This window comes from Malaclemys terrapin, chromosome 9 (assembly GCF_027887155.1).
Source record: "Malaclemys terrapin pileata isolate rMalTer1 chromosome 9, rMalTer1.hap1, whole genome shotgun sequence".
Classification (NCBI taxonomy): Eukaryota; Metazoa; Chordata; order Testudines; family Emydidae; genus Malaclemys; species Malaclemys terrapin.
The window spans coordinates 2807375-2829839 of NC_071513.1; the positions used below are offsets into that span (position 1 = coordinate 2807375).

At 42.5% G+C, this 22465-nt stretch overlaps 1 protein-coding gene across 6 annotated transcripts in view; it reads right to left on the minus strand.

Annotated features, from left to right (window-relative positions):
• KLHL13 (kelch like family member 13) overlaps positions 1 to 22305 on the minus strand; it is a 136519-nt gene extending 114214 nt beyond the window's left edge. For 2 of the 6 annotated variants that reach the window (XM_054039800.1, XM_054039796.1), the window contains exons 1-3: positions 22165 to 22305; positions 5171 to 5279; positions 3568 to 3626 (exon numbers count right to left, since the gene is read on the minus strand). In XM_054039800.1, the coding sequence (XP_053895775.1) occupies positions 3568 to 3587 (20 nt within the window). In that variant the 5' untranslated portion in view covers positions 3588 to 3626; positions 5171 to 5279; positions 22165 to 22305. Of the gene's footprint in view, positions 1 to 3567; positions 3627 to 5170; positions 5280 to 22164 lie in introns of those variants that run through there. The other 4 variants (XM_054039802.1, XM_054039799.1, XM_054039798.1 and 1 more) reach the window with 3 other exon arrangements.
• Positions 22306 to 22465: the final 160 nt, after the last annotated feature.

A 22465-nucleotide genomic window follows, 5' to 3' on the forward strand; every position in this document is an offset into this window, starting at 1 on the left:
TTTGATGAAGCAATTTAATCAAATTCAAATTTTACTACACTTAACTGTTTTCAGAAATTCAAATTAGAAAATACTGGACTAGAACTATGTTCTCTTAGCCATTTTTTTTCCATGTCATAAACGGACACTCCCTCTTGCAAGTGAACAAAGTAGTGCAGGTTGTACAACCTTCATTGAGCCCAGAAATTTACAGTCTGGACTGACCAGAGACTGCTAGAGAGAACAACGAGGAGTCCTTGTGGCACCTTAGAGACTAATCAATTTATTTGGGCATAAGCTTTCGTGGGCTAGAACCCACTTCATCAGAAGTTATGCTTGTTTCTCTGGGAAGGAGGAGGAAGTAGATTTGTTCTTGCATACATGGGCTACTAGGTAGTGAGAGTTATCTTGGTGTTAACTGGCCACTTCACTTTGAATTGAATGTCTCTGACAATGTGTGTTTACTTATGATAAACAATCTGTTCCACCTTGTATTAGCTGTGACATTTGAGTACATTTCCTAGACCTGTAAAGAAGAGCTCTGTGTAAGTGCAAAAGCTTCTCTCTCTCTCACCGATAGAAGCTGGTCCAATAAAAGATCTCTCACCCACTGTGTCGAATATCCTGGGATCAACATGGCTACACCACTTCTTTAAAACATCCTGAGAGCAGAGTCTGGGACACATCTAAATAGCCTCAAATCTTTGAAGAGCAGAGGCAGGAGCTTGAATTTTGAAAACATGTCCCTCTCCATAGTTGAGCACAGAACCTGGTGAGTCAGGACAGAACAAACCAAAACATGTGCTTGGCCATGTCCTCTGGCAATCAGCAGTTTAACTTTGATAGATTCCGGCAAACCAATTGTGGAAGCTTAGCATAAATGATTCTTTGTGAACAGTCATCATCCACTGAGTGATTACTCTAGACAAAGTATGAGTCTGACTGCCCCTAACTTCCCGGCTAAGCGGAGTCATCTAAAAGATGGAGTATCCCAAATTCACTATTTTGGAGGAAAGACGGGGAGGACAAGTTCTAGAGACTCCACTGCATAAACAGATAGCTCACCACCTTGAACCAGAGACCTAACCTCTACTGGAGTAATGTTTTGAACCTCAGAGATGTGAGAAACCAGATAAGCCACCAGTGGGTACCCTCCTGTGTTGAAAAGCACCATCTTGACTGCAGGGGAACCAATGGCAGGCCCCGAAGAGACAGAAGGATGCTACAGAAGTGGTGGAAAGGGAGGTGGCTTTAGAGGTTGTTCCTCTGCTGGGGGAAGAACAGGAAGGATGTCAAAAAAGCTCTCTGCTAGGAAGAGGTCATGAAGCTGCAGCAGCCTTGTTCCGGTAGGCTAAACTCCAGAGTATAAGAGCGCCCTCACTGAAAAGGAGAAGCATAATGGTAGCACAGCTCCTTTATCTCTATTTCAATATGAAAGCCATCGATGGAATCTCCTCCTTGCTATCCACGCTGATGGCTCCACTGATCAGGATGCAGCTCCTGGTCTTTCTGAACTGATGCTGGGCAGAGAAGTGAGGTGCAGTCACCTAGTTGCTGGCCCCTACTAAATTCTACAGTCTGCCAACTATGGCAAGTCCACATGAGCCCTGGCCAGGAAGAATGGGCCCAAGAACACCATGTAAATCAAATCAACCCAATTGACTGAAGCTGAAGTCTCCTGGATCAACAAAAGCAGCGATTCCTTCTCCTGATTCATAAGGAATCCAGGTACCAACTGGGGCAATGGAACATAGAAAAACTGTCAATCAGCCTTCCTGAAATGGCAAGCAGAACCTGAAAGGGGCCAACAGGAAGATGACTGGAAGCCAATACTTTCTTGATTCCTTCTTGACTAAAAGCAAAGGGAATAGCACCCATTGTTTACATTGGCTGAAATCAATCGCCAAATTAGGAAGTCAAGCGTTAATCTAATTTAACACTACTAGGAATTAAATCTGTTTTTTCTATTAGTTACAGAACAGTAAGCAGAACAATGTTATCCATGAAATTGTGCATGTAGCTCCAACATGGAGAGGCACAAAATATACTGCTTAAGTCTGTTTTTATCTTAAGACTGGATTCTAGAAGAAAAGGCAGAACCAGCACGGGAATTCAAAATCACGTGAAATGGGATCCAAATGAATTAAAAACTGGTTACGTAATCGCTATACAAGTTTAGAATAATTATAACAAGCTAACCAGAATTTTTGATAAAAGTAAAATTCTGAGTGTGAAGTTCAAGTTCCTATCACTGCACTTAGTCAGTGAGAAAGGAAGGAACGGAGGTGATCGGGGTTAACAAGGCCTCACAATACTTCAGCTCCAGATGCTTAGTGCCATGAAGAGGCACTCAAGCTGTCTCAACAGGCACTGCTTTTCTAGAATGTTCCCAGAACTCAACTGGGTTTTCCCACCCCACGGTGGGGGACGGGGTGAGAGAGAAAGAAAGAGATTAACTCATGTCCCAAGTAGGAATATTCAGAAGCCACCCTAAGGAACACAGCATGTTTATACTATATGAAAGTAAAATTAAGCAAAATGATAGTATTGCTGTTGGGGGACTCTTCTACTACAAAGTCCTAGAGTAATGCGACAATACAGTTTTGAGTTGTTACTCTAGGCTACAGTAATATTACTGCTAAGAAATTGCTGGTTCGAAGGAAAGAGCTGCTTGATGACTCAGTATTCCACTGTGGCACTAGGAAGTACCATACTGACAGAGTTACTGTGTCAAATAAGGCACCAGACCAAGGCTTTGAACACTTAAGGTCATTAAAGAGGACATACATTTTCACATGAGTAAATGTTTCAGAAAAGTGACCCAAGCACTAGAACTAAATTTATAGATCGTTCCTTTTGCCTTAGAGGCGAAAAGACTATGGTAGTTTTTCTTCACTTCCTGTGCTGAACTGTGGGGTAGTGTCTGTGTCCTGTCATACTGCTGCTGCATTTCAGGGCGTGGGTGAAAAGCTGGTTTTCAGAATGAATGGTATTATAGAATTTTACTATACCAGCTTAGTGTGGTACAAGTCAGAGTCCTCAATCAGAATTAGAGATTTAATTCATAAATTGACATGGACCTATTAGCAGTAGTGAAGAAAGCTCATCCTTAGGTGGCTAATTCAACCCTTCTACCATGGAGCACTGCCACTGAAGATTATTTGAAGGGACTCTTTAAAGTATCTTGTTAATCCTGCCAAAGATCATCCACAGAACAAGCTTCACAGGTTATATATCATTCATATCTATAGAGCAAATTATGTTGCATGGTTAACACTAAAATTCATCAGTGGATCAGTCACCATAGAAAGGTTACTGCCATCAATGGCTGTTTATCAAACAGTACAGATTATCTATTTTTTAGTTCTACAACTTTAAGACACCATCCAAACTTCACCTTAAATTGTTTTTCAAGAGTTGCACCTCAAACTCATGTTTTTTCTGAGCTTAATGAGGACTTGAAGAATGATCAATTGTCATAAATGGAAAGCAGATTTAATGAAACATGGAATAAGGAAAAGAAATTCAATTTCAATTTCATTTCTGTTCCTACACAGTAAAGTTTTGTTTTTAAACACAGTTACTCACAAAGTGTCCCTCCACATCATCCCTGAAAAGCAAAATTATCTTCTGTGCTGTTCATACACCTGCAGTTGAACATACAAAAAAAAAGTGGAGCAGAAAGTCACAGACTGACAGCAAGAAATAGAGCGTAGATTCCCAGATCCCAAAGATTTTAGCAAAGCAGGGCAAGCTCTGCCCAAATCATTCATACTTAACTGATTCTCTCCTTCCTTGTTCCACCAACTGTTCCCACTGACACTTAGGGATAAAAGAATGAAAGAGAAACCAAAAAATGCTTTTCTGTTGGCAAATATTACATTACTATTGCTGGGGTTCTGGAACAATTTGTATAGGGGGGGTGCTGAGAGCCACTAAACCAAACAGTAAACCCTGTACATGATAGAAACCACTTCAAGCCAGAGAGTGCTGCTGCACCCCCAGCACCCCCTAGTTCCAACACCTCTGACTACTGCTGCTGCTGTGGGAAGGAGGATGAATTATGAAAACTAATCAAGTGAGCAGGGAAACTACAGGCCCTAGATTTTTCAAATTAATCTCATGGTTTAACCTAGCTGTGCCTGACCCTGCCTATCTATCCCATGAACAATTTACTAAAACCTAAGCTGTGACTATCTTAGGTGTGAAGGGAAGAACCAGCCTAAATTACCAGTGTGATATAAAATATGCACATTAAAAGAAGAAAACGCCTCAATTTTTATGAGCCATATTTTTTAAATGTACCACAATCATTTACAGTATCAACCCCCCATTCTTCATTCTCAAAGGTTTAATCTTAAAATACCTTTAAAATAATGAGAGAGATTGATTCTAGTGTTCAATCATAACTCAATTTAAATTTACAGATTTTACTAAAGGGCAAACTGATGCAATTTTACTTACCAAAGCCCACTACTTTTATTTGCAACTAACACAGAATTGTAACTCATACACTGCAAAGCATGTAATACCATTGAACTACTCTTATTTTTAGTTCTGAACTTATTTACTTTCCTATTTTGTATTATAAAGAAAGAAACTGCAACAAAAATTTGCTACTATATGGACTTTATATCGGTTACTTTTATGGAAGATGGTACACTGAGCTGTATAGTCCTAAAACACCTTCTGAACAGGTTGTTCTCTCATTTGCATTTATAGGTGTTAAATGAGTTGTATTATTCATGTGCATGAAGTGAAAAATAATTTCACATAAAAAGTTTATAAAATGGCACATTTGTTTAAATACACCACAAAGCTCATGGATCAGTCCTACAAAAAAAAATTAGCAGTTTCTGCAAATCCCTCAGGCACTCAGCCTCTGTTAACAAATAAAGCTCCCTATACCAATACCTCCATGCAAACAAGGGCCTATACCAATTGAAAAAAAAAAAAAAAACTTCAACTTTAAGGGGTGCCTTTCTGTTCAGGAGTAGGAGTCATGATAAACACTAATCTAGAATCTTACTTAAATGGGAACTGGGAATCAGACACATACATTAAAAGTGATTCACATGAATAAAATGAAAGCATTACTTATTAATTCATTGTGTTCTAAGCAACACCTAGAACATGGCATTACCAAAAATGGCACCATATAAAAGAAATCCTTTAACAACCTCTAACTTGCCTGTAGTCACTTCTGTTGCCACTGCTAGAAGAACAAAGTTGTTCTCTGCTTCTTCTGTTGCTGCTGCACCTCAGGACATGCTACTGGTTCAACTGACCTTGAGGTTTTCCTACGTCAAAGAGAAGAAGTCCACTAAATAAATTTTTAAAAAAAACAAACACAAAATGTTGCTGCTAGAGATCACATTCTATCAATCTTCACCACTAAAACAAAATCATTAATTCACTCTCCAAAAGCAAGACACTCAACAAAATGCCGTTCTCCAAATTACAATCATAAAACAAACCTGGATGTGAAGTCCTGTCTGTATAATGGACAAGAAAAGTTAATCTAATTAGAATGGAGTTTGTTGCTTGATGGCTTTATTCATTCTAATACATTCCCCTAGCTGTTCCAGTAGCATTTAGGGGCCTACACAGAGCTGTTTCCAAATATATCTGGCAGGGCAAAAACCCTAGACTCAACTTTGTAATCCGTGGTTGAACGAGGTAGTGAGCCCTCCTAAACCTTCCCAAGAGTCACTGCCTGACAAGGCATTATGGAGAGAAACAGAGGTTGGCTTAGTTTTGGATCAAGGTACAAATGGAGATTCCTATGACTGGAATGCTAAAAATTAGAGCCCTGCAAATCTGCGGACCATGTTTGCGGATCAGATTCAGATACAAATTTTGTGTCCAAGCAGGGCTCTACTAAAAACCAATTGTTATAACCTATTTGGGAAGGACTGAATGGGCAAAAAAGATAAGGGAGTGGCCCTCTGGCATTACCTGTTTCCAAGTAACTGAAAACTCGGAAGAATGCTTCATCTCTTAACAGATAAAGTAAAACATGGGGTGTTGATTGTCTGTAGCAGACACCAAATAAATCACACTAGGAAACAGTATGACTGGCTCCTTACTCATCTCTGGGTATGTCTATACTACCCGCCGAAACAGCAGGCAGCGATCGATCCAGCGGGGGTCGATTTATTGCATCTAGTCTAGATGCAATAAATTGACCCCCGAACGCTCTCCCGTACTCCACCGCTGCGAGAGGTGCAGGCAGAGTCGACGGGGGAGCGGCAGCAGTCAACTCACCGCAGTGAAGACACCATGGTGAGTAGGTCTAAGTATGTCAACTTCAGCTACGTTATTCACGATCCCCCCCGCCCCCTAATGTAGACCAGACCTATGATGTGTAGGCAAAAAAAGCAGCGTGATTATACAGGACTTAAAATTGAGTGACGCATGCTGGAGGTCTCATGCTGCTAATACTAAAACAGCCTTAGAATTTCTAAATATTATAGATGACAATTTTGTAACTCAAGAAGTACTGCATCCAACATGGGGGAATTCTATATTGGACCTTGTTTCCACAGATAGAAAGGAACTAATCACAGAACTAAAAATTAATCGTCGCTTACATACAAGTGATCATGACTTGATCATATTTATAATGTGCAAACAGAATACAGTCCAGACCAGTGATATATACATGCACACATGGAAAAGAGCCAATTTCACAAAGCTGAAAACAATTATGAGCCAAATCAGCTGGGAGGAAGAATTTAATCAGAAAAATGCAAGTGATAATTGGAAATTATTTAAGAACACTTTAATAGATGCCCAAAACTACAAAATCCCACAATATATGACAAATGCTGTATTGATTAAAAAAAAAATGAGCTGGTTTAGAAGGGAAGGGAAGACAGCTATAAAAAATAAAATAACAAATGGAAGAAAGGGGAAGTTAATAGTATTGAACATAAATCAGAAGCTAGGAATTGCAGGACATTAATAAGGGAAGCAAAGGGACACAAGGAGAAATCGATAGTCAGCACAGTTAAGGATAAGGAGGGAAGTTTTTTAAATATATAAGGAACAAAAAAAAACCTAATATGGTCCTTTACTAGATGGAAATGGTAGAATTATCAATAATGCTGAAGAGGCAGGTTAGATTTTGTGAAAAATCCACACCCGTGAGAAGTAGCTATACCAACTAAACCCCCAGTGCAGACAACACTAGGTCAACAGAAGAATTCTTCCATCAACCTAGCTACCACCTCTCAGGGAGGTGGATTACCTACACCAACAGGAGAAACCCACCCGTCAACATAGGTAGTGTCTACACTGAGCATTATAGCTGCCCTGCTGTACTGTTTTAAGTGCTGATATACCCCAAGGCTCAGGACAAGGAACAGCTGAGTATTATGCCCTAAAAATGTGTTTTTGTTCACTGCTAACACAAGAAAAAAGGACAGGACTTCAAATTAATAACTATTCTCTGAAAGATGATTTGGTTAACAGTAGTCCAACAGGTATTGTAACTGTCAAGAAAGGGAACCCAATAGTAATCAAAAACAAGTTTCACTATATATGCAGGCTTAAATAATGGTAATGGCTAGAGTCTATCAATGCAAGTCCATCTGAAGAAAAACTGATCATGTGGGATATGCTCACTTGAGTGGAGGACTACAAAGAGCAGTAAGGTGTATGTACTCCAGATTCCAGAGTTCAGCTGCTCATTTAAGCATGAATACTTTCCTCAAGGCAGCACAACTGAACAAGTCCCTAGCTTTGATTAATCCAGGCTCAAGAAGCACGGATCCAATTTTCTAAAGCACAGAGAAACCACAATCAGCAATCTGAATGCTATCTTCATTTATAGTGTACCCATTTATATCTTGCCTTGAATCTACAGTTACATTCCCCATATATTTGTAAACAGGTGAAAATTATATTTTTGAATAGTATTGATATAAATCCATTTCAGTGTAAGAACTGGACCCATGTGACACCACAAGATAACCTAGATCAGGGGCAGGAAAACCTTTTGGCCTGAGGGCCGCATCAGGTTTTGTAAATTGTATGGAGGGCCGGTTAGGGGAGGGAGTCATGGCCCGGCCCCCACCTCCTATCTGGTCCCCCGGGATTCCTGCCCCATCCAACCCCCCTGTTCCCTGACGGCCCTCTGGGACCTCTCCCACATCCACACACCCCCGCTCCCTGTCCCCTGACTGCCCCCTGCCGCCCCATCTAATCCCCTCTCCTTCCTGACTGCCACCCGGGACTCTTGCCCCCATTCAACCCTGTTTCCCACACCGACCACCATCCACACCTCCACCCCCTGACCACCACCCCAAACTCCCCTGCCCTCTATCCAACCCCCCCCCGCTCCCTGCCCCCTTATCGCGCTGCCTGGAGCACTGGTGGCTAGCGGCGCTGGAGTCGGGCCACGCTGCTGCCGCCACCGTATAGCACAGAGCACCGGGTCAAGCCGGACTCTGCAGCTGCGCTGCCCCAGGAGCTCTCAGCCACGCCGCCCAGAGCATTGCGCCAGCGGTGGAGCGAGCGAGCTGAGGCTGCGGGAGAGGGGGGAGAGCAGGAGAGGGGCCGGAGGCGAGCCTCCCGGGCCAGGAGCTCAGGGGCCTGGCAGGACGGTCCCACGGGCCGGATGTAGCCCACGGGCCATAGTTTGCCCACCCCTGTCCTGGATGCTTTTTGCCTAAACACAGAAATAGCATAGCCATGTTTTTCTGACATGAAAGTTACTTAAGATTACTACACAATTTTTGGATCAATACCCTATCAACATCAACCCATTCAGAGCTTTTTCAGTGCCGTACTTACCATAATAATGAAAATTAAAACTCATTGAAGAGAAGACTGAAGATGTTCCTGGAACATTCAGCAACATGCTGTTGCAATCCTATACTCCACAAGCATAAAGCAGAGGTAAAAGTTGGTCTGTCCAACATCTCAAGCATATTAGCCAGCACTGAAATGGGTAACTGAAGTGGTTAAGTAACACTAGGTTGTGCTTCTGGAAATATGAGTAGAGTTACCTTTCTTGAATAAAGGAACACGGCTGCTTAAGTAAACATTTCACCTGGCCTACTCCTTGCAAGAGCAAACGTCTTAAAATAGTTGGCTAGACATTAAGTTACTTTACAAAGTATTATTCCACATGCCTTGAAGTAGAAACTGAAGGCTCTTTGTTAAATGGATTAAAGGTTGCCTACTTTTACTGTACCTTATGAAAGTAAATCTAAATTTTACTAAACTACTTCACTTCTAAGAGAGATACTTTTCTCATAGACTCATAGACTCATAGACTTTAAGGTCAGAAGGGACCATTATGATCATCTAGTCTGACCCCCTGCATGCTGCAGGCCATAAAACCGTCCCTACCCCTTCCCTGGACTCTGCTGTTGAAGTCCCCAATCCTGTTTTAGGTGACTTCAATCGGCAGAGACCCTCCTGCTAGAGATCCCTGCCCCATGCTGCGGAGGAAGGCGAAAAACCTCCAGAGGCTCGGCCAATCTGCCCTGGAGGAAAATTCCTTCCCGACCCCAAAAATGGCGATCAGTCAGACCCCGAGCATATAGGCAAGAGTCACCAGCCTGACCCCTGTCAGCCATTATACGATTTACCTACCATTGTTTGGTTTTCCTTGACTACTATGTTTTACCATTAAACCATTCCCTCCATAAATTTATCTAACTTAATCTTAAAACCAGACAGGTCCGTCGCCCCCACCGTTTCCCTCGGAAGGCCGTTCCAATATTTCACCCCTCTGACGGTCAAAAACCTTCGTCTAATTTCAAGCCTGAACTTCCCCACGGCCAGTTTATATCCATTCGTTCTCGTATCCACATTAGTACTAAGCTGGAATAATTCTTCTCCCTCCCTTGTATTAATCCCTCTAATATATTTAAAGATAGCAATCATATCCCCCCTCAGCCTTCGCTTTGTCAGACTAAACAACCCAAGCTCCTCTAGTCTCTTTTCATACGACAGGTTTTCCATTCCTCTGATCATCCTAGTGGCCCTTCTCTGCACCCGTTCCAGTTTGAGTTCATCTTTTTTAAACATGGGAGACCAGAACTGCACACAGTACTCCAAGTGAGGTCTCACCAGCGCCTTGTACAACGGGAGCAGGACCTCCTTATCCCTACTAGATATACCTCGCCTAATGCATCCCAAGACAGCATTGGCTTTTTTCACCGCCACGTCGCATTGTCGACTCATAGTCATCCTGCGGTCTACGAGGACCCCTAGGTCCTTCTCCTCTTCCGTTACTTCTAACCAATGCGTCCCCATCTTGTAACTAAAATTGTTATTAGTCATCCCCAAATGCATTACCTTACACTTTTTACTATTAAATTTCATCCTATTTCTGATACTCCAATTCACAAGCTCATTCAAGTCTCCCTGCAGGATATCCCTATCCTCCTCCAAATTTACAACGCCTCCCACCTTCGTATCATCCGCAAACTTTATCAGCCCACTCCTGCAATCGGTCCCGAGGTCAGTTATAAATAGATTAAATAAAATGGGTCCCAAAACCGAACCTTGAGGCACTCCACTAGTAACCTCCCTCCAACCCGACAGTTCACCCTTTAATACGACCCGCTGCATTCTCCCCATTAACCAATTCCTTATCCACCTCTGGATTTTCATATCGATCCCCATGTTTTTCAGTTTAACCAATAATTCCTCATGGGGTACAGTATCAAACGCTTTACTGAAATCCAGGTATATTAGGTCCACCGCATTTCCCTTATCTAATAAATCCGTTACTTTCTCAAAGAAGGAGATCAGATTCGTTTGGCACGATCTGCCCTTCGTAAAACCATGTTGTAATTTATCGCAATTGCCACTAACCTCCAGGTCCTCAACTAGTTTCTCTTTCAGAATTTTCTCTAACACCTTGCACACTACAGATGTTAAACTAACAGGCCTGTAGTTACCCGGATCACTTTTTTTCCCTTTCTTGAAAATAGGAACCACATTAGCTATTCTCCAGTCTAACGGGACCACCCCCGAGTTTACAGATTCATTAAATATTATCGCTAACGGGCCTGCTATTTCCCGCGCCAATTCCTTCAATATTCTCGGATGAAGATCGTCCGGTCCTCCCGACTTAGCCCCATTAAGGCAATCAAGTTTTGTTTCTACCTCGAATACGGTAATCCCCCATCCCGAATGCCCCTCTGTAGCGGTGCTAGTATCCCTAATACCTTCATTGGCCTCATTAAACACCGATGCAAAATATTCATTGAGATATTGCGCCATGCCTAGATTGTCTTTAATCTCCTCTCCGGCAATAGTCTTCAGCGGTCCCACTTCTTCTTTCTTTGCTTTCTTCCTATTTATGTGGCTGTAAAACCTCTTACTATTGCTTTTAATTCCCCTCGCTAGGTCCAACTCTACACGGCCTTTGGCCTTTCTCACTCTATCTCTACATTCTCGGACTTCACTAAGGTAAGTTTCTTTACTAATCCCTCCCCTCTTCCACTCTTTGTACGCTTTCTGTTTTTTCCTAATCACCCCTTTGAGTCGGTCGCTCATCCAGCTCGGTCTAAATCTCCTGCTTTGTAATCTTTTTCCCTTTTTTGGAATGCAGGCCTCCGACAGCTCATGCATCTTTAACTTGAAGTAATCCCAGGCTTCTTCTGCCTTTAGATCCCTTAATACGTTTGCCCAATCCACTTCCCTTACCAGTCCCCTTAATTTGTTAAAATTGGCCTTTTTAAAATTATAAACCCTAGTCTTTGACTTAATTCTGTTACTCCTCCCATGTATTTTAAACCGAATTAGCTCATGATCACTGGAGCCCAAATTGTCCCCCACTAGCACTTCCTCAACGAGGTCCTCACTGCTTACCAGAATCAAATCTAAAGTGGCCTCCCCCCTCGTCGGTTCAGCTACCACTTGATGAAGGAATTGATCAGCAAGCACATCTAGGAACATCTGAGCCCTATTATTACTACTAGCGTTTGTGCCCCAATCTATATCCGGGAAGTTAAAGTCCCCCATAATTACACAGTTTCTATTAGTAATTACTTCTCTAAACACATTAAATAGTTCCTTATCCATATCCTGGGTCGATCCCGGCGGTCTATAGCACACTCCAATCACTATCCCCGGAGAGGCTCTAGTAGTCCTATTACCCAGTGTGAGTATTGCCCAGACGGACTCTGTGTTATCTAATCCATCCACTATTATTTCTTTACAGCTTATTTCACTGTTGACATACAATGCCACCCCCCCACCTTTACCTTTGTTCCGGTCTTTCCTAAACAGCGTATACCCCTCCATACCTGTGTTCCAGTCGTGACCGTCATTCCACCACGTTTGTTATTCCTACGATATCCGGTTTCAGCTCTTGGACCAAGAGCTCCAATTCCTCCATTTTATTACCTAGGCTTCTCGCATTGGTGTATAAACACCCTAATGTATGTCGTTTAGCCTGTCTCCCATTAGTAGCAGTGAATCACACTAAATTTGTGTTTGTTTGTGTACTTGTATATACATATATGAGAGAGTTAGGCATTTTTAATACCCCCACCACATATATATGTGGGCACAAGTTACAGAAAGAGTACAAGAACTATTTTTCTGCCCTGTGACTCCAACAGTGGACCACCACCACTAATCAGACAGCCATTTAATCCATGAATTAGCGTTTCCACACTGATACTATTACTAATATAGCCTCTAAAGTAACTAGCTTTCATTACCATTTGCACACACTGACATGATTAGCAATTGGGGTGCTTCCACGTTTGGCTAGCCAATTTAAGACACTTTAAAGGATCTGATTTTCAGAAAGCAGGTGCTCAGCACTTTCTGGAAAAACATCAGGCCCCTTTAACTGTGTCAAGTTTGAACTCATCTCAAGTATTTAAGAATCCACAAGTAACCAAGCTATAAGTAATGTTTCCCAATTAACAGGAGGACTTCAGAGTAGTAAGTAGTTTTTGCAACAAACTAAAGATAAAAAGGTGCAATTTTCAAAAGCACTTAAGTGATTTAGGAGTATGAAGTCCCCTTGACTTTCAGTGGGATTTGTGCTCCTAAATCACTAAGGTACTTTTGAAAGTTGCACACAAACTCAACTCTCTCAATTGCTGTAGATGGGGCAAGCCTTTTAGGAATAGCATTTAACCCCTGAAGGAGAAATGATTTAAACAACACATATCAGTTCAGTATCATTGCAGAAAGTGTATATCAAATCATTCCAACATCTGTGTACTAACGCGAATTTCCAATACACCTCTACCTCAATAGAACGCTGTCCTCGGGAGCCAAAAAATTTTACCGTGTTATAGGTGAAACTGCGTTATATTGAACTTGCTTTGATCCACTGGAGTGCGCAGCCCCCACGGAGCACTGCTTTACTACATTATATTCTAATTCGTGTTATATCGGGTCTCGTTATATCAGGGTAGAGGTGTACCTAGCTTTTTCCAACTGAATATTTCCTGGAATAAAAAAACAGCTATTCTAGCTTCTATCCCCATGAATGTTGACATTTAGTGTCAACAACCTGAAATTCCATTCTTATTTTTCCCCACATTCAGTACATCACTAGGTCCACATGCAGTATCTCGTACATCATAAAAAGAAAAATCATTCATCTTGAGATAGCTGCTTCCAGTGCCAGTGAAACTAAAACAAAAGTGTTAATTTAAATATAAATTAAGGGATTGGAGGTCCATGGCTATAGTAGAAGAATCCGACTACCACATGTGTATATATGGGGAAAGTATGTACACAGCATGCAGTGTGCATACCTATTGTAGAAACATCTATTTCATTGGGAGATATTTTCTTACATACTTTACACATACTGTAAAGCCCAAAAGTTGAGAATATCGCAGCACTAACAGCAACATAAACAGAATATTCGAAGCCCCCCTTTATAAAAGTTTATCACTTAGTTCCATAAGTCTGTCAAGAGTACAGTATGCCTTCAAAAGTGCTAGTTCTATTGGACTCTATAAACCAAGAAGAAATGGTCATCTATAAAACGTCAAATTCCAGAAGAGAAGAACACCATGCTCATGCTAGCTGAATTAAACATCTGTATAAGCAGATTTTTCAATTCCTCATCTAAAAATGCCCATTAGCTCCTTCATGTAAATCTTATGAGAACTGTGGAGGATTCCAAAAATTGCTTTAGCAGCCAACAAAGTAACCCTTACACAATGCATTAGATGTTTTGAGTATTACTAACATACACTACCTTAACAAACATGTTGGGTATTATTAACTTTCCACATCATCCCTCAGTGCTATTTAAAAAGATAACAGTACACCTGTATTAATGTGACTGGCCAACACTATTGAGTAGTTAAGAATGCAGCATCAACTATTTCATTGTGCCTTCATTACTTTCTTTCTAAAAGAATTGTATGTGGCCATAACTTCACACCTGTCTTGCTGCACTTATGCCAGCATCCAGGACTACCTCTGTGATACAGAGCTCTGCTTCATCAGTCCCAGACATCCAAGTTAATTTTGACACAGAACAAAACTCAGGGAAGAAAGAAAGAAAATACCACCACATAGGCTTGTAAGCTATTATTCACTGTAGATGTTATTTAAAGACCTCCAGGGTACAGCATTTCCAACAGAGTTAACTACTGACTCCTGCAGTTATTTAAGCCTGATCTCCACTCTGAGTGGAAAAGTGGAACCTCCTTCTTAGCCCTGAGGGAAAGTCAGTTTACTCACTGCAAGAGCAAGACGGTCTTGTCCCACCATTCCACACATTTCAGGCATTTCTAATGCACACCTTTCCCTGGTATCTAGGATGCAGATACAAAGTCCCACTGAACTGAAATGGATACAAAATTAAATCACTGAATTCATACATGGTGAGTTCTGATTTCCTCTAGTTCTTGCTTCAGTTGCTGCTACTTAAAACATTCAGCCTCTCCCATCTTTCTGAATGGGTACAAGACCTGGTCAAGGGTAGGGACCCAGACTAAAACAGATGTATGCTGGAGGTGAATGCCTGGCTGTGAGGCACCTATCGAGGAAGGGGAAGAGCATATCTGGATACAGACTGGCTAACCTAGTGAGGAGGGCTTTAAAGTTCAAAGGGTGCAGGTGCCCAAAGCCCACAGGCAAGTCAAAAACAGAGACCTGGGAGAAGGGTCGGAATTTGGGGGGAGCCTGGGCTGTTATAGCAGGGATAAAGGAGAGACAAGACAGAACTGGGGGGGGGGGGGGGATTCAAATCAGTATCTTAGATGTATGTATACTAATGCGAGAAGTATGGGGAATAAGCAGGAAGAACTCAAAATGCTAGTAAATAAACACAACTATGCATAGTTGGCATCACAGAGACCTGGTAGGAGAATACACGTGACTGGAATATTTGATATAGAAGGGTAGAGCTTGCTCGGAAAGGACAAGCACGGAAAAAAGGGAGGAGGTGTTGCCTTATATATTAAATGTAAACACTTGGACTGAAGTTTAAATGGAAATAGGAGACAGACTTGTTGAAAGTCTCTAGGTAAGGATAAAAGGGGTAAAAAACAAGGGTGATAAGACCACCTACGTAGGAAGAAGAGGTGGATGAGGCTTTTTTTAAACAACAAAATCATCCAGATCACAGGACTTGGTGGTGATGAGGGACTTCAACTACTCAGACATCTGTTGGGAAAATAACACAGCAGGGCACAGATTATCCAATCCATTCTAAGAATTTACTGGAGACAATTTTTTATTTCAGAAGGTGGAGAAAGCTACTAGGGGAGAGGCTGTTCTAGATTTGATTTTGACAAATCGTGAGGAACTGGTTGAGACGCCTGAGCCCTGGGCAGCGGGGCTCAGGCTACAGGCCCCCTGCCTGGGGCTGAAGCCCTTGGGCTTTGCCCCCCGGGTGGTGCGGCTTGGGCTCTGGCCCCTCCACCCAGGGCAATGGGGCTCGGGCGGGCTCAAGCTTCAGTCCCCCCTCCTGGGGTTGTGTAGTAATTTTTGTTGTCAGAAAGGGGTTGTGGTGCAATGAAGTTTGAGACCCCTGATTTAAGTCATTGCAGCTTGGCTTGCTGGTCTGTGAAAGTTACATATTACTCTTTACCCTCCACCTCCCATCATTCAGAAAACCCCACCCACTTTCCCCCAGTTCTTGTAAAGCCAATTTGCAGCTGGTCATTCACCAAATTCTAACTTTTCATTTTTCTATCAGATTATCAAGTCCTAGCCTTGGGATGCAATCTTTAAATTGTATACACTGGTAAAATTGGTTTTAGTGTCAGTTCATTTTTCACACCAAGAATACTGAAAGAACAAAATACTCTTAATTTTGATTCTTTACCCCTTTTTCCCAAAAGACTAAGCATCTTTAAAGTTCCGACTTTCCCCATAAAGCCCAAAACTGAACAATTTCAGCTCGTGCAATTCCAATCCAGTCTCCCCTACAAGTCTCTGCTTTTCATCAAAGATTTCACAACTATGGTATACACCAATAATTGCTGCATAATTCACAAAGAAGAACTTAAAACAAAAGCCACAAGAAATCATATGACTGTACTGTGTCATTAGTATCTACAACAAAGCACGTCTGTTTCCGTGAAAGGAAATAAAATGTTTTGTTTCCTACAGCTGAGTTTAAATTAAACTATAGCTGAGCTTACAGCAAAAAAGCCTAAGCTCTAAGAACATAACTCAATTGCTACACTCCCTCCAGAGACCTCATGCACATGATCTGCTTTTTTTAAAAGGCGTAAGTTTCTCTAAATGGGCAGGGAGGCTGCAGATGTGCTGAGATCACAACCTATCATGCTGACTAATATTATCACATGGTTTCCTTGTACTTCCCCAATCTGTATACATCTGTTGTCTCGGGTCTTATACTTCGATTGTAAATTGTCTGTTCACAGAGTGCCTAACACAATGGGGCCTTGGTCCATGACGAGGGCTCCTAGGAACTAAGAGAATACAAATAATAAATAGCCATAGGGTGGGCTATTTCAACACCCTGAATTGGCCATGGAGAGCCTTATTTGAGATGCCATTCCACCTTGTTTTCAGCAGATATAGGCAAATCAATTTGAACCATAGCACAGATCTAAATTTTGGTCCATCTTGCAAATTTTTTCCACTGAAATTCAAATACGACCTTCCCTCCCTCCCCCCCAAACACACTCCCACTTAGTAACAGGTCAGTTACTTCCTCACTATGGTTCCCCAATAAGCCCATCTATGAAAAGCTCTCTGAAGGTCAGTGGAGCCCTTTTGTCACTGCCAATATCAAGTCTCACACAGTAAGTAAACAGCCTCAGGATGCATGAAATCTGAATTCAGCTACAAGTACAACCTCAGGAAGGTATTTTAGGTTACGTCTTCACTGTAAGAAATAAGCGTGGTTTTACATCAATGTACCTCAATGTAATGTCCTAGATAAGATAAGATAAAGGTAGTTTTTACCTAGCTGTAGCTAGTCATGGTCAAATCTACACACCCTACTTGGCATGCACCTCAAATAACTACATATAGATAAAAGCTATTGTGCTTTCTCTCCACTAAGATGTTATATCGAAATAGCTATCTTGATGTGTAAACTAGGGCTGTCGATTAATCGCAGTTAACTCACGTGATTAACTCAAAAAAATTAACTGCAATTAAAAAAAATTAATTACAATTAATCGCACTGTTAAACAATAGAATACCAACTGAAATTTATTACATTTTTGGATGTTATTCTACATTTTCAAATATATTGATTTGTATTACAACATACAATACAAAGTGTACAGTGCTCACTTTATATTATTATTTTTGATTACAAATATTTGCACTGTAAAAATGATAAAATAGTATTTTTCAATTCACCTCATACAAGTACTGTAGTGCAGTCTATCGTGAAAGTGTAACTTACAAATGTAGATTTTTTTTTGCTACATAACTGCACTCAAACAAAACAATGCAAAACTTTAGAGCCTACAAGTCCACTCAGTCCTACTTCTGGTTCAGCCAATTGCTAAGACAAACAAGTTTGTTTACATTTATGGGAGATACTGCTGACTGCTTCTTATTTACAATGTCACCTGAAAGCGAGAACAGACATTTGCATGGCACTTTTGTAGCCGGCATTGCAAGGTATTTACGTGCCAGATATGCTAAATATTCATATGCCCTTCATGCTTCGGCCACCATTCCAGAGGACATGATTCCATGTTGATGATGCTCGTTAAAAAAATAATGCATTAATGAAATTTGTGACTGAACTCCTTGGGGGAGAATTGTATGTCTCCTGTTCTGTTTTACCCACATTGTGCCATAAATTTCATGTTATAGCAGTCTCAGATGATGAACCAGCACATGTTCATTTTAAGAACACTTTCACAGCAGATTTGACACAACACAAAGAAGGTACCAATGTGAGATTTCTAAGGATAGATACAGCACTCAACCCAAGGTTTAAGAATGCGAAGTGCCTTCCAAAATCTGAGGGATGGGGCGTGGAGCATGCTTTCAGATGTCTTAAAAGAACACACTCCGATGCAGAAACTACAGAACCTGAACCACCCAAAAATGAAAACCTTCTGCTGGTGGCATCCGACTCACAGGATGAAAATGAACATGTGACAGTCCTCTCTGGTTTGGATTGTTATCAAGCAGAACATGTCATCAGCATAGACGCATGTCTTCTGGAATGGTGGCTGAAGCATGAAGGGACATATGAATCTTTAGCACATCCGGCACGTAAATATCTTGCAATGCCAGCTACAATAGTGCCATGTGAACGCCTGTTCTCACTTTCAGGTGACATTGTAAACAAGGCAACATTATCTCCTGCGAACTATAACCAAACTTGTTTGTCTGAGCGATTGGCTGAAGTAGGACTGAGTGGACTTGTAGGTTCTAAAGTTTTATTTTTGAATGCAGTTTTTTTTTGTACATAATCCTACATTTGTAAATTCAACTTTCATTATAAAGAGATTGCATTACAGTACCTGTATGAGGTGAATTGAAATATACTGTTTTGTTTTTTACAGTGCAAATATTTGTAATCAAAAATAAATATAAAGTGAGCATTGTACACTTTGTATTGTGTTGTAATTTAAATGAATATATTTGAAGATGTAGAAAACATCCAAAAATATTTAAATAAATGGTATTCTATTATTTAACAGTGTGAATAATCGCACAATTAATCGTGATTACTTTTTAATCATGTGATTAATCGCGATTTATTTAATCGCGTGACAGCCCTATTGTAAACACCTTTTTTTTCAGTGAAGACATAGCCCACAAAAGGATACAGAAGAAGCATACTTAGCAGAGACACTCAAATCTTCTGAGATTTATCCATACTTCATCTTTCAGATTTAGTAATCCTTTGTCACAAATACACCTCTACCTCGATATAACGCTGTCCTCAGGAGCCAAAAAATCTTACCGCATTATAGGTGAAGCCACGTTATATTGAATTTGCTTTGATACACTGGAGTGCACAGCCCCCCACCCCGAGTACTGCTTTACCATGTTATATCGGGTCGCGTTATATCGAGGTAGAGGTGTACTAGAATAAAAAAATTCAGTGATAAAAACATCTGCAACAAGTCTTCCACCAGTGCAGCATAGTGAGATAATTTTTAAAAATTATCAAGAATAGACGCCGTCTTGAGGTAGAAAAGGACTCATCCATCACATCTGTTCAATCCTTGGTACCTCTGCTGAGACTCATGAGGAGGTCAGATGTGGTGATGATAGATTGTTAAGTGGACACCTATTCAGTGGAACCTAGACTGAGGGAGCCCAACTGAGTCAATTCCCATAAGCTATTCAAGAGCCATGAAAAAATTATGTATTACTACTGACATGCATTGATACTTAAAACCTAATACCATCACCTCTTTTATATAGCTAGTTCTTAAAACAAACTTTTAATTTCTCAAATTGTTTATATAACCCATGATCAATATGGCTGTCCCACACAGAGATTCAAATCTCTACAACCTTTGATGCAACATAACAGGGACTTTTAGCTCAGCTAGTAGAGGCTCATGTTTTTAGAGCCAAAGGTCCAGGGTTTGACCTCCACTGCCTAATACCTCCTACGGGTGTTGTGTTACATTTAGGGCTAGTCTACACTAGAAGCACTACAGTGGTGGCATAGTGCATCTGGGGAAGACTCTACAGCCGACAGCACTGTCCACACCAGCACTTAGTTCGGTGGCTTATTCACATCCCTGAGCAACATAAGTTATACTGACACAAGTGGAAGGGTGTACAAGCAGGGGGAAGGGTAGCTCAGTGGTTTGAGCATTGGCCTGCTAAACCCAGGGTTATGAGTTCAGTCCTCAAGGGGACCACTTAGGGATCTGGGGCAAAATCAATACTTGGTCCTGCTAGTGAAGGCAGGGGGCTGGACTCAATGACCTTTCAGTTCTAGGAGATAGGATATCTCCATTATTTTATTTTATTTTAAGCGCTCAGAAAGATAAAGCAGAGAATCTTAGATTTTGCAAATGGGATACCATCAACTTAAATCACTTTTGTGCCTTTTTTTACTTGCTGTTATAACAAACAACATCTCTGGTTACTACTATTTAAAGAGATTATGGAAAAATTACTTTACTTTGTACATGCAACCGCACTCCCTGTATAGCCAATGTCACTGTTGCCACAATGTAGTCAGTTTCCCATTCCTACAGAGGGGATCTCCAGTGTCTGCTCTTTGCATCCACTTTCTGAGGGAACAGGGTTTCAACTTCATGGTTCTTTCTGCATGATTGGGGCCTTCATCACTACTATTTTCCCTTTTGATTACAAAACTGTAGGGGAAAGTATTTTAAAAAGGAAATGTAAAAGCAAAACTGGCTGGAACTCAGGGAAAAACTACAGTGAGCTTATTATTGGAAAGCAGTTTCAACCTGACAATGTCCCTGTAAGTATTCTTGGATGCACCGCAGCATGCTAATGTGTGCTAGAGATCCACTGCAGTTTGCTGAACTTTGCATATTAGGGAATAAAAGAACACACTTTTTTTTTTTTGAAGACACACTTATTTTGAAACATGTGGGCTAGTCTTAATCATCACCCAAACTTAACATGTTAAAATAGTCTGTAGTACACTTTAGTAATATTAAACAGGATTACAGAATTGGCTTTGCTATGAAATCTCTGTTGAGAAATGGGGAGAGTTCCTCAAGGTTTCTGATGAGGATTACCAAATGTATAGACTAGCAAAGTGAGAATTACTGAGGCTTCTCTGTAATATTCTGTACAATATTTAGACATAAATCACACCTCTAGACTATCTGAAGCACAATACCTCTGATGCTGACTGCAGCAGCTCAGAAAGCTGGTATCAATACAGTATCTTGTTAGAAAAAAAGATTCCTCCCCTCTACCATGCAAACAAGGTAAATGCCGTGCATGTGGGCATCTCTGAAGTTGTACAGAGGAACGGTGCTAAAAGCTCAGAGGGTTTCACAAGTTAGCATTGCACATTTTCATAAAGCCGTGAACAGCCCTGAAGAGTGCCCAGGGAGGAACAGAGCGGGGCCTAACTGCAGAGCAGGGAGGGAGACCAGCCAAGTCAATTACTGTCACAGACACCTCTATTTCCCTCCACTTACTCTGCACCGCGGTAATGGATCCCGGGCACTCTCCCTGCCCCCGGCACCCGAAACGGGGCGCGAAAGGCAGCAGGGGGAGTCGGGGGGGGGGGGGGCTGTGCCCGTGAAGGGTCTGTCTGGAGGGGGAAGGAAGCAGCATGGCACTTCTGCCAACTGGGGAAGGGGAGAGGGACCCAGCTTCCTGAGCAGGGGGAGGAGAGACAGACAGACACAGGGCCCCCTCCCTCTCTACCCCCCCAGTCACCCCCTCTACCCCCCCACGCAGTGACCCCCCCGCGCGCTCAAACTGAACCCCGCTACTCTCCCCGCTGTCACCCCCCATCCCCTCGCGCAGTGACCCCCCCGCGCTCAGTAACGCCCCCTCTACCCTCCCAGTCACCCCCTGTGACCCCCCCGCGCGCTCAAACTGAACCCCTCTAATCTCCCCGCTGTCACCCCTTCCCCCCATGCCCCTCGCGTGGCGACCCCCCATTTCCCGCGCGGGCGGGCGCGCACAACGACCCCCCCAGTCACCCTCTCTCCACGCCTCGCGCAGTGACCCCCGCTCACCGGGGGCGGGGTACGCGGCGCCCCCTCAGCCCAACCCTGGCGAGGGGCGCCCGCTCCCCGCGGCACCAACCCGCCTCACCCGCTGGACGCCGAAGCGCCGGCGCTGCCCCGCCGGAGAGAAGCAGGCGCCGGTCGGCTCGGTCCCGGCCTCAGGCGGCGGCTCAGCCCCGGAGCCCGCGGCCCCCCGCTCCGGAGCTTTTCAAAAGTCCCGAGTCCGGACTGGGAGACTCCCCCCCCCCCCCGCCCGGACCCGCTCGCCCCGCCCCCGGCCAAGATGGCGGCCGCGCGCCATTGCGCCTGCGCGGGGGGTCGGGATTGAGTTACGGGCAAGGCGGTTGCGAGGGGAGGGGGGGGAAAGCTCCTAGGCTGGAGCTCGGGCG